Source organism: Perna viridis, chromosome 8, assembly GCF_037379345.1.
Source record: "Perna viridis isolate PV_CMFRI_1.1 ecotype Kerala chromosome 8, ASM3737934v1, whole genome shotgun sequence".
NCBI lineage: Eukaryota > Metazoa > Mollusca > Bivalvia > Mytilida > Mytilidae > Perna > Perna viridis.
This window is the reverse complement of record NC_142452.1, coordinates 10,089,780-10,103,353: the sequence shown is the minus strand read 5'-3', so window position 1 is coordinate 10,103,353 and position 13,574 is coordinate 10,089,780. Positions and strand designations below refer to the sequence as shown.

At 33.2% G+C, this 13,574-nt stretch overlaps 1 protein-coding gene across 2 annotated transcripts; it reads right to left on the bottom strand.

Moving 5' to 3' along the window:
- Positions 1–1,036: 1,036 nt before the first annotated feature.
- On the bottom strand, positions 1,037–12,981 carry LOC148609262 (secreted frizzled-related protein 5-like). Of its 2 annotated transcripts, none has more exons than XM_088596256.1 (4): positions 12,843–12,981; positions 7,938–8,799; positions 4,946–5,023; positions 1,037–3,838 (listed from the first exon to the last, which is right to left on the bottom strand). In XM_088596256.1, the coding sequence occupies exons 2-4, from the start codon at positions 8,467–8,469 to the stop codon at positions 3,327–3,329; spliced, it is 1,122 nt and encodes a 373-aa protein (XP_088452382.1). In that variant the 5' UTR covers positions 8,470–8,799; positions 12,843–12,981; the 3' UTR covers positions 1,037–3,326. The 2 variants fall into 2 exon arrangements, with proteins under 2 accessions (XP_088452382.1, XP_088452383.1); XM_088596257.1 differs by having other exon boundaries at positions 7,953–8,799.
- Positions 12,982–13,574: the final 593 nt, after the last annotated feature.

The following is a 13,574-nucleotide window of genomic DNA, read 5'->3' as shown; positions in this document are numbered from 1 at the left end:
ATTTTTGTTTTCATTAATGGTGTTATGGGTGTCTAATTGTGATCTCAGAAGATTGTGTTTTTGTAATCCCTATTTGCATCTTCTAGCTTGCCAACTCTGGCTTTACACTGGGCTAGCTCTTTGTAGCTTTCTCTACTTACAGCATCTTTTGCTTTTGCAGCCTTCTTTGCTTTCGACTCCGTTTTGGGTTCAATATTTGAAACATGAGTCTTGCTGGTAGGTTCACTTACAGCATGGTCTATTTTGGTGTCTTTCCATTACATTGGTCTGTCTAATTAGCAATGGTTGGTTCATTTTGATATGGAATAGTATTGTCTAGCTTAATTGTATTGCCTTTACTCTGGTCTACATGATTACCGAAGGTTTCTTAAGATTTATACAATTAAGTAGCTTCAAGCTGGATATATGCATAACAGATGTAATCACCATGATTTTCACCCATTAACCTGTATGGTTAAACAACATCCAGGGTTCGTTCGCATTTCTGGAAGTACAGCTTCTTTGTTATGTAAAATACAGGTTTTGTGCATACTCAACATAGTGTAATCATAGTCATCATTGTGTTCTGATGAGATATTTGAAGATCTACAAACTTCTGATGATTGACGGTGTTGTCTGAATCTTATATGGACTAGTACTTAATAACTCCTTTTTATATGCATCAATTATCTGACTGCCGGTAAACACCACAAGGGCTTGAGTTCATACACTTTAAATCAATGATAATAACAATCGTAAAAACAGCATTTTAGTAGATTTTAAGTCAATTTTATGGATCTAACTAATGAACTGGATAACCTGTGGTGGACACACCATCAAGCAGTCCATTATTATCTATCCCGTTTTTTGGGTTTTCTTTCTTTTTGTTATGCATCAAACGTATATACATGCACTGAACTTGTGCAAGTTCATATTTTTCATTTAATGTAAATGCTAAATTTTATATTTTATTTATCTTTTGGACGTTTTGTGTACTTTGTTTATCTTATATTTTGCTGGTGGCTAACATGTGTAACAAGATAAAAAAATGTGCAGATGTGTGGCAAATTGGTTTATTTTCGGAATTAATTACTTTTTTCGGTACAAGAATGATACTCAACTTAATGATAATCAATAGTATATCAAGAGAAATAAAGAGCTTCACAAAGTGCAGATGATACGACTGCAGTGGTCGAACCCAGAACAGTTGGGGCAAGTGAGGATACAGTATTAGTTTTTGACACACTTAAGCATAGGGACTTGCAGTTCATTATGAACACAACAACTATTGGACACAATATAACACAAAATTAAATCAAATGTTATCGAAATCGGAGCAATAATAAAAAAGTAGGCTTTTTGTGCGTGTGGCCCCTTTGATCCCTTATAACTCGAAAACGGTTTGAAATATCTAAAATCACGCAAGTATTTTCATAAAGAATCAAATAAAAAAACATTTTCGAAAGCGGGCCAAAAAATTTACAAAATGACTTATTTTGTACTCCTTTAACTCCAAAACAATTCTGTTGATAACCACTTTAAGCACCTTATTTCCAAAAGAAGTGGGGCAAAAACCTCCATCATGTCCCGAGGAACGATGTGTTCAAATTTCAAAAAGATTGAATACGTTTTACTCAAGTTTTCATAATAAACTTAAGTTAATGGACGCCAACGACGACGCCGAACTCGACAGTGTTATATCATCATACAACCGAAAAAAAATGCGGGCGTATTTTCCAAGTTTGAATTAGAGTTATCTTTCTTTGTATATTCAACCTAGTCAATAACGGCCGCGTGGGATGTTCAAACTCAGAGAAGTTAAGGTATTTCTTTCATTGGAGAGTATTGTTATAAAAAGCATTAAACGAAAAAAAATCTTATCTGAAAGTTTCATCTGAGGGCCACTTTTCTATTTTACAAGATGCATTACAACAGAACACTTAATTCTTCTTTTTACGATTCTTTTGTATGTATAAATCAAGCTGCCTGCATCCTTTGTAATTAGACGTGAAGAAAGAATTAATTGGACTAAACAACTTGTTCAGAGTAAATCTGGAAAACTGGTTAATTCAAAATTTGAACTTGTAAAATAAACTAAAAGCCAATTACATGTACGTGTATGAAGTTCTTTTCAGTGCATTAGTTCCTCTGTTACCTACATCAAACAAATGGAAAAATAATCTTGCCTTTGATTACCGGGCGTGAAATCAAATTACAACATCAAATCTTAGGAACCAGTTTAGGGTACCAGTTAAGTGTCTCGTTACGAGCCCCAAATTATTCTCTAATTGAAATATCACTCTGCTTCAGATAAACTAATAAATATAGTTACAAACCAAGTCTAGACCATAAAATTCTATAGCAATTAAGAATAAATTATGAAAAATGTCAAATATTAAATTCTTTTGTTAGATTACAAAGTATACAACAATAAACAAAATGTTAATGCGTTCTGCCACATTAGGTTACAAATCAATTTCACTTCACGAGAATAACTTTTGAGGAACGAAATTTATTTATTGATAAGACCTATACAGATTCAATTAAATAAAATTATGAAGTGGGTTAAGATGAAGTGTTTGTGTGTGTGACAATTCATTGACAACATTTTGTCAGTTTTTCGTACTTGTATACTGTCTTAATTCTTGTGAACGAAATTCTTATAAGTTTTATAATCTGCTTTAAGCTAATTATTTGCACTGTTTTGAAAAAAATATATATATATACATACCTAAGGTGTTAGTTGTTTACTGAAGTTCTATGTTCATAAAATTACAATATAAACAAATATATGGCTTTTCAGCTCTGAACTTTGTTGAAAGATGGCCACATTCCTTAAATCATCATTATCATAAACTTCCTCTACATCATACAAACTTGACTTGGATTTGATGAGGAAGACATGGATTAGACAGCAAAAAATCACACGATGTATCGAAAACAGAACATACATCAAGCACATGTATACATGTATCAACGAATATAAACAAGCAATTCATATGGAAAATAATGAATGAATCTTACGAAGTGATTTTGTTAGCTAGATTATGCCGTCTCAAAACTGACATTAACATCACAAATACAACTTTATCTTTACAGTAAATACATATTATGTAAAGTTATAAATCTACATATATACAGTTTTTTTTATCAATACACTACTCTAGTTACGGTCAAAACAAAAACAAAATGAAAAAAAATGAATTGTAAATAATCATTGTATTGTAATCTCCACCTTCAATGGAACACTCTAGTTTCCACCAGAAAACTTCTGATGTGCTTCCCCAGTCTTATCACAGACAAACAGCCATCACTTGAAAGACAGTCATCATACCGACATATTGAGATCAAGGCTTCGTAACACTATCAGTCTTCTTCTTCTTTCTATCTTTTCTTTTCTTCTTTCCTCCCTTCTTGTTTTTCTTCTTATTTTTACGATTCTTTCCCTTCCCTTTCCCTTTCCCCTTCCCGTCTTTCTTTCTATTTTTGTTTTTATTTCTCTTACCCCCTCCTCCCCCAGACGAATTTGAACCCAATTCGATTATATCGCCATCGCATGTCACCTTTCGTTTCATTTCCCGCACTGCTCTCCGAAATCCTTTATTTCGTTCCCATGTTGATATGTACGTTACAAAGAATTCACCTGTATCGGTGAGATTACCCATAATTATAAAACTCTTTTTAGTATTATTTGGATTTAAGTATTCACATTCGCACGATGCGCCGTCTGTAATCATTGGGGTCAATTTTCTTTTTTCTTTCTTCGACAGATTTCCTTTTATCATTTTCTTCTTCTTTTTGAGATAGATTACAGTGTTGCTTCCCCGTATGCTGTTTTTCTTTATCTTTGCTTTGAAAACTGAAAATAATAATAATACCACGAAATCAGTGAGCAAATACTCATTAGTGCTACCGCGCACTCCAACAAAATAAATATAAACCAAACAGGGAGCTGTTGTTGCCAATGCCCGGCATCAAATCGCATTAGGATATAATAGCTTATATCAAAATATTAACTGACTGAATAGTTGCAGAGGAAAACGAACGGGCAGACGGACAAATGGGGGTAAAGCGGTGTACACTTTTCCCTCGGAAAGGAGGAATAATAATTATTTAGAATTCACATTTTTGTAATTGTGTAGAACGTTCCTTTTTCGTCAAATGTTTAATGACCGCTTGTCCACCACAATTTCCGAAGAACAATTAATGTTTCTTTGGAGACCAAGCAATTAACTTTACAAAATACTTAACTCAATAATATCATTTTTTGGTAATAAAAAAAACCTTTTTGTGGGAACTTATAGCTTACGCCTTTCTTTCGATGAAATATCTTTTAGAACCCTTCTATCGGTCAAAATGCTCCTTGTCGACCCTTACTGAAATAATCTCTGAGCTACGTCATCAGTTCACTTTCTCGGACATCCTCGCAAATTGACAATGGGCTTCAACTCCGGGTTTAACAAAAATATATACTATGGTGTCCTCAAAAGTTTACAAAGTCTTCGTTTGATTATTCCCCAATTTTAGTGGGTGGTGTATAATGATAGGAATGTCCGTCTGTCCTTCCTTCCTTTCGTCTTTTAATACTATTACCCATTACTCTTCCGATACCACTTCGACTTTTTCATTTATTTAATAAATACGGTGATACGGGAGTACCAATTTCCTGTCTGCTACCCCTCCTACACCAATGAATGGAGTTCTGTGAAACTTTCACAGAATCTTCAGTACATATTCAAGTTGTGTATCTTCTACTTTTGACTTTGATATAAATCAATTTGGAGGTCCAAAGGTCCATGCGTGTAACCATATGGAGGAGTGTGGGTATAAAGTCAGTGAGCAATGCTAACAACTCACAGTTTATTGTCTAGTTTTACTTTCCGCATCTGTACTAATCATAAACTTAGACAATTTAATGACTGACAGACAGACGGACTCTTAAGAATATTCTACTGGTTACACTTACCAACAGATGTTCGACAATAATTGTGGATCAATGACTCGAACGTGTTGATCTGGTTACATGCAGAACAAAGGTTCCTGGCTGTAAACATAAGACATAAATTCTTAGGCCACCGAAATGGTTAGCATGTTTATTGTTTTTAAAGGGATAAACTGTAAATTGTACATCATATTTTTCTTTTTAAATGGTCGATATTATGGAATAGGATTGGCAATTTTCGTATAGTTTGAATTTTCTAAGAAGCCTCAAATTTGTAATAGTATTTTTGTCTGCTATACTAGAATAAACTATATTTTATTATATTTTTTTCCAAAATAGTCCACATAGAAAAGTAAAAGAAAACTTCTTGTAAAGTTCAACGAAAATGAGTAGTTGATTCGTAAAGAATTGAAAAACTCTTAAAACATGTAATATATTCGCCATTCAAACACTTATGAAATATAGATACGCATCTCATTTTCTCTTTAGTACAATTGATTTATTGAACTCATGTAATACACATAATACACTATACAGGGATCCCCTTGAAATTCCTTCGGTTCTCGTACATGTATACACTATACAGGGATCCCCTTGAAATTCCTTCGGTTCTCGTACATGTATACACTATAATAAATCAACTGAACATTTTGCTTTTTACAATAATCAAAATTCCACAGGAATGTAATAAATGGTAAAAAAACAAGAAGTGTTTTATAAAAAAAATAAATCATAAATAATCAATGAAATGATTCAAGCATGTACTCCGATTTCTCGCCACATTTTAAACCCCATCATTAATGCTCATGGTAAAGCAATCAGACCCATTAATCAAGTTCAAGTTGCATATTTCATGTTATCTACACAGAATATCTTGCCAGCAATAAAATTTGAAACTATTATTATTTCATCGAAAGCGTAAGAATATAATTTAAAAAAGACTTTTATTTTCAGTTTAACAGGGGTGTGGGACGATTAGCCGTCTAGACAAGGCCGAATATAATAGGTGAACGTAATGTAGAACTCTAGGTTGTGGTGTATACGAGAGGCCAAATAACGAGGCGGAAGGGGGTATAGCCGGTGGGACTCGGGAACACGTGCAAGACAAATGATATGTTGTACATTAAGTTGAACAGTTTGCGGCAGGAAAAGTTGTCATATCAAAGCAAAGAGGCTGGGCATTGGAGGACCAGATGTTAGATTACAAATCAAATCAAATTCTTTATTTCCGAATAATGACCCACAAGGGGCATTGACAAATATGACATATATAAAAAAAAATAATAGACACATAACAGAACACATCTTTAAATAAGTTACATAATAATCATTTTCATATCAGAAGGTACAAGGGACCGGACGGTGGACGAGATTTTAGTGGTGCGAGGTGGCGCACAATAGGTCCACTGTAAGCATGTCGGTGAGGAACGAGGAAAGTAAAAGGGAACCATTGTCCAGGAGTTTATATTTTTATAACATAAATCCCTATATTTTGACTATTCAGAAAGAATGGAAAACTAATACGATATGAAAACGGACAATGAGAGATAAATAACTACCAGGAGTCTAGCAGTACAAATTGTACTTGGGAATCTGTAAGTTGGGAAAACTTTGATATCCGGTGGTAAACGTGGAATTGGATGTTATACATGAGAGGGGGATGTGAGATACGTTTTATATCCAATGTACAGACTCAATACCATTCGTTTCATTTCATATATAACCACCAATACAACAACCAAGTCCATCATGTAATAACTTCAGAAAAATGTGTATTCGCTGACATATAGTATCATGAATTAAGATCCTTGGTCCATGACAGATCTCACTAATTAGTACCGCATTAAGGGAACTGTTAATGATTGGGACAGATAAAGTGTCCGATTACAGAACGATAAGATGAATGAAAGGTTTTTAAATACGTGTTATGGCTTCCTTAAAATCTTTATGAAATTTAAAATAATACCATGACTCAATGCATGAAGAAGATGTTTGTCTTTCGGATTCATGTGACCGTGTAGTGGCATTGTTTTGTCTTCGTTGTGTATAGTTAATGTATACTCTATTACTTTCCACGTAACTATATACATGGCAGTAAAAGCCTTATGAAATAAGGATCCCCGATGACCGGACTCATGTTTTCTTAATTTTAGGACAGTAATGATCTCAAAGAGTGATAAGATTATAAGATTAAGCCCATAATACTGAAATATATTTGCACGTTTTTATCGACGTCACATAAATTCACCAAAATCATGTTCATACAATTAAAAAAAAAACATAATGACTATAAGAAAGAGACAATTTAGAATCCGAGTCCGGTGGTCGAGGGTCTTCTCTTGGGTAAGTAAACTCACCATCAAGCCTAACAGAGGCACGAATCATGCTAGCAAAGAAAGCTTGTTTAAAACGCTTATAAAAGCTCTAAGCAAAGCTGCTTTGTCTTCTAATGATCTACACACAGACCATTTGAAGCTAAGCTTACATCTTTGATAACAGCCCGCGGAGTGCCGAGCCAAACGCTAAGCCTGTGAGAAAAGCTATTCAGCTAGGGAACACGTTACTTACTGTCATTTCAAAAGAACCTACAAAGCTACTCAGATTTTCTTTAAACGAGGGTAAATGCCATTGACTCAAAAGTTATTGCACATTAATCAAGATCTTTAACCTCTTGAGTGAGAAAAAGAAACTGATATGAGGGTTGATGAACCTTAAAGCAGTTTTATATAAATCAATGTAAGCATCTTTTTTTTTTTAACTCTGAGTGCCTTTTTTGAATGTAATACAAAATCTGAACTAAAACCGATTATATGAGATTCCTTTTTATTTTTATAGAAATACCCCATATTCAATATTCCGTCTGAAACTTTTAATAACTTGTAAATTTAGGTAACATCCAAATTAAAAACTTCCTTTCTAAATAATTTCCGAAATAGATGCCCTCCCATGTTTAAGTCTTCACCGTAAGGGGGGATCAAGCAAACAGACAAACAAATAAAGCAAAAAATGTACGTACGTTTTGTATACCTACTTTCCGGGATGCTGGTTGCCTGACCGGGGATACACATTTCGGTTTGCTCTGGAAATTTGTCACAACGGACCATATCCGGCCAATTGTAGCCGTAAATTTTCATTGTTGACTCGCAACCGTTTTTCACACTTTCGCATAAAGATCGACATGGAAATATTTCTCTGTCCCTCTCTAAACATACTGGGGAAAATAAAGAACAAAGAAACAACTTAGTGTCAGGGTGACAATGAACACCAAGAAGTGATATCCATGACTTGGACTGCTGAATGACTTCATTAATTGAATCGTGGTCCAATAAATTTGGAAGTCTCATTTGTTGGTATCCAATATTTTGACACAAAGTTAAATTCCTTGGTATGTCTATACACTTTGGTTGGCTCATACGGCCGCTCAGTAAAGTTCCTTGCCAAGCGTTTGGTTTATTGGAACCATCACTAACGTAACCGTCTCCATATTTATAATCATAAAAATCCCCATTAACTGGCACAAAAACGCAAAATACGGCAAAGAGCCACATTTTCTCAGATCATCCAACAATGACGAAGTTAAAAAAAAAATAATATACGCTTTTCTCCGTCCGAATAAAGAATGAATGAGTTTCACTCTAGAATTTAAATAAATTTATGATTATTCCAAATCGGCGATTTTGTATGAAATAAATTACTTAAGGACTTCATGCTTTCAAAAGAATATATGCTTTCGCTTTAAACTGCCAGTTAGAATTCGACACACACTGATACACGTTGTGCGATCAAGTGCAGATATATCACACGTTATTTCTCTTGTGAATTACATAATCCTTATTCACAGTGTTTGATGTTTGAAAAAGATAGGTTGTGTATTCCACCTGAAAAAGATAATTGAAAAATCTTAAAGAACACGAGAACTTTTGCTCTTGTCATTTTTATAAATATAATATTTTGATATTAATAAAAGAAGAGAATGTAGCACAATTGGTTAATGATATAAATGACAAGAAAATATTTACATGCCAGTGTCATACAGGCGACATTTAAGTAGTTTTGACGGGACAATTAATTTTCTCAAGCACACTTGCAACTGTGGGGTGTTCTCATAGAGGTCCGCGCTCAAACTAAGTAATTGCTTTTCATATGAAATAGATAAGATTTTCCAAATCAACTCAAATCATGATATCATATCGTCTTCCAGGTGCAAAGAATTGTAGAGAACTTAAAGAAATTGACACGAGCCAATAGTTGTATAATTGATAGTGTATCTGAATAGAAAGTTAACTTGAACATCACTTTTAAAAATATTCCAAGCAACTTCTACAAGGATTTTGGTGCATTTGTTTTTCACATGCTGAACTACAAAAAAAGGAAGACTTGGTCAAAAGGTTAAATAAATCGGACGTCCAAATGTATATCCATTTAAAAAATCCAAAATAAAAACTGGGTAACGAGAAAAACAAACAGGCCTGACTGTGGGAAGGAGTGACTCAGTGCAGACGGCCAAAATAAAGATTGAACGGAAGTGCGTTTACACACAAAATAAAAGAAACTGACAAAAGTCGTGCACCTTTGTAATAGACTGCACTATAATGTTGGATCATCAATAAATACACCTGTCTAGACAATTTAACAACACAAAAATAGACAATGATGAACTCGTGTCAGAAATAAAAACTATTTCGTATGGTCAGTGGGGGGGAAGAGTGCTTACTATATATATATAATTATTATTCAATCCCACCAACGTCACTTATTAAATTAGAATATAAATATCGAACCATTTTTTACCGCAAACTTTCTTGCTATTGGAATGAGAATAAGAATAATTTCGTTTGTAATACTAATTGTCTCAATGTGGTGAATATTGCATTCAAAAACAAAGAAAAACATGACAGACCATATATTGAATTGAATACATGTTTTTTTGTTTAGTGATGCTAAAGTTGGGCTGTGCGAAACATGTCCGACATGACCAGAGATGCGTTCAATGCTTTATACAATAATGCTTACTAACGTTGCAGAATTCAACTGGCCAAATAGAAAACTGCTGCCTTTTGAAAACTAAAACTTGTTATATATAGTCCATTCTGATATTGCGAGACAAGTTTTTTGTCAAAGATGCTTCGGTTGCTAACTTCACATCATTTTTTACGACACATCTAGGGTCACTCAAAGAGAGTTAGGATACTATTCTATGTTTTCTATACTCCCAGACTGTATTTTAGAGCTTGTAAACCGCTTCTAAAGCGATACTATCAAGGAATTTCTATTGTGATTAAAATTACATTTGTCACTTGACAAATTATTCAACTTCAACTTTCACAATATCCCACGACGTGACGATCAACAGCACATTGAGGGGCAGCAGTTTTGAATAACCCTAGATGTGTCGTTATCTCGAATATATATTGCTTTATGTACATATTTTCATGTAATGGATAATATTGAAATTGCACACGAATATTTGGGGTTTTTTTATTACTTTTTTTCTAAACTAAAAAAACCGCTGCAAATGGGACATGAAGTAGAGAGCGTCAGTAAATTTGTCTAGTGACAAATGTATTTTTAACTGGAAAAATTCGTATGCAACAGAATTTCCTTAATATCATCGCTCTAGAAGCGATTTACAAGCCATAAAATACAGACCCCTAGTATAATGCCCCTAGATGTGTCGTTATCATGAATAGCATTAATGTCTTTACAAGTTGTGAACTTAACAGAGTTTGATATCGAGGTCGGGCATCTACTTTGCTTGAAAGTCTGATCGAGAAAGATGAATTATCGGTTGCGTGATGGTCAACTTCTTTTTTTTTCATCATTGAGCATGCGTTATTCAACTACTAGAAAATTGTCCTTTCATTCTATATGAAGAAATCGGTTTTTGGTGGATGTTGTTCTTGTTAATAACACACCCACTTGTTATGAAGTCTTCTAGATGGTGAATATAATTGAACATTGATGAAAAAAGAATCAGATTACTTATATATAATGATGTTCTCCATGTCAAGTGGGTGTCATTGTCAGTTCATCATGTGTCATTTCACATTTACTGTTCATCTTCTTGACAATAGAAATTTGTAAGTTGTCGATGGACGGATGCTTATACACTTATCATAACTAATACATGTACGCGCCAGATTCAGTCATCGATCATGACATTTTACCCCATACAATTGTACCATGCAGTAATACATTTTTTTTAAAGTAACAATGTAATTATCATATCCATGAAATTCTTAGTTATTTGGAAAAGAAAAAAAATCTGTAGTAGAGGGAAAACAAAGAGGGATAACTCTTTTTAAATGCATGGCAAACATTACTCATTAAAAAATGTGCGAACATAGGATACCTGTAATAGTTCAAATACAAAATCATCGTCTTGTTTTTTTTTTCGGTATTAGTTGAACGAACATTAAATATTTTGCCAAACACTTACCCGGATTAGTGCTTATACTGGTATGTAACAATTAGTCGAATGAACTTTTTATTTTGTTTTAGTATTTGGGGGAATCTGGTATACCCCGTTGAATATATATCAAATTTCAAGGTGTCTCTGGCATATCATATTTTAATGCACATTTGTGTATCTTAGCAAAATCATCTAGGCCGGTTGTTAATAATTCTAAAAGTTTCAGACGGGCTGTAACCATTCTAAACAAGTTAATGCCAATTAATTAGTTAATTAGTTAATTGGCAAATTAATTTTCTATTAGTTAATTTTAATAATAAAATAAGTAAATGCAGGTTATATCATCAAATTGTTAAATATGTTAAATTAGATCATGGTAACTTCAAATTGTATGTATTTAACCAGAATGATACTAAATATTTGGACTTATTGCGAAAGCGAGACAATTAACCTCGAGCCTATAAAATGTACGAAAGGTTGTGAGTAGACTTACAATTGTCTCAATCGACTCTAAGGTCAAGGTATATTTATTGTTGAACCTCAACATATATAGAATTTTTCATTTTAATTGAGTGCAGACTCGTTTTAAGTTTTTACTTTCAACTAATATGATATGTGATTAACAAGATATACATGTATTCAGGGTAATATGGTGGTCATATATTTCAGTCATAAATCATAAAAATCCTGGCAAATGCTATACTTGCTACAAATCTCTCTGTATTAATATTTTACCATATATCTACACTATTCACAATTCATCTCTGTATTGCAGGTGGCAGTGAATTAATATTTGTTAGTAATTATACTATTAAGTTTATATATTTTACAGAGAGGTTTGTACAAAGTCTAGAAAAAAATCTTTATAGACATTTCTATTGACATATTTTGGGAAATACTATTTATCTTAAATTGCCCAAACTTAAATCTGCAATACCAAAATGTCTGAGCGATTTTTATAACATAAAGACACATGTCCTGCATGGTAAGAAGTAAAAATACTAGTAATTCGAAATAGCAGTACGACAAGGAATAGTACAAGTCAGAATGCCTCTTTTTATAAAAGGTACCATTTAAATTATAAAATTTAGCAACACCGAGGGAGCCTTAGGTTTGTCATCTGAATAATATTGAGAACACATATATGATACACAATAAATCTCCATAACTGTTTTACAGACTGAAAACTCAGTGAGAATATGGCATACTACATAAAGCTGTATTGTCTTAAAATACATGTGTATTCAAAAATTCATTCAAGTCAATCCAGTATACAATCAGATATATATATATATATATATATATATATCTATATATATATATATATAATCAAGATAGTTGAGAAAAACATATAGATGTTTTTCATATGCAACAGTCGACAGAACGGTAGAAAGAATTATACAACACGATGGATGCTTTAGGTATCCGTGCAATATTAAGATAGGCCCTCTCACTATAATATTTAACCCCCTTTCCGATCACAGTAGCTACGAAATCTTAATTTCTTACCTTCAGATAAATAAGAAAGTGTTTAAATTCTCGCCTGACACCCTTTATCATAATATCTAACAGTATTTGTCATTACTAAACACTTATCATATGATAAGGCGGTGTTTTAACCTGTCAATCAGTGCCAAAACTTAAAAATAACCCCTATCCTTCACGTTCTTATGTATAATTCAAATGTAGCTTCAGATAAACACGATTGACAAACGATGCAGACTCGTTAGTTGCACAATTATGTCAATGCTTGATGTAGACCAACTACACCTGCGCTCAGAGATCAGAGTATGAAAGAATCTGTTTTTTTCTGACTGTACTACCAAAGCACTTGTTAATCCATGGTCATAGAAGTAAACGGTTAAACGGGTTATCTAAATTAAATGTTCATGAAAAGCGATTTTTTTCTTTTTTTTTTCTTTTCCCTTTAGCTGTAGGAAGCCATCGACAGTTCATTAGACTTTGGAACTATAAATTTAAGTGTCATTTTAGGAAAAAAATGACTTTATGAAGTAAAGCGTCCATGTAACTAAGGTTTAGTTGACAGTCCTTTTAATATACTGAATCATTTATATAATTTGTAGAAAGAGTAAAAGTTCCAAGGTTGGATTATAGCAATAAAGTAGTCCAAGTGATAAAAAGTTTTATTTTGACATTTTTAAGTTTCAGAGGAAATAAGGAGAGCCATGCAATAAAGCAATGAAAAAAAAACAAGGTGAGTAGAGACAGGAATGTTTTATT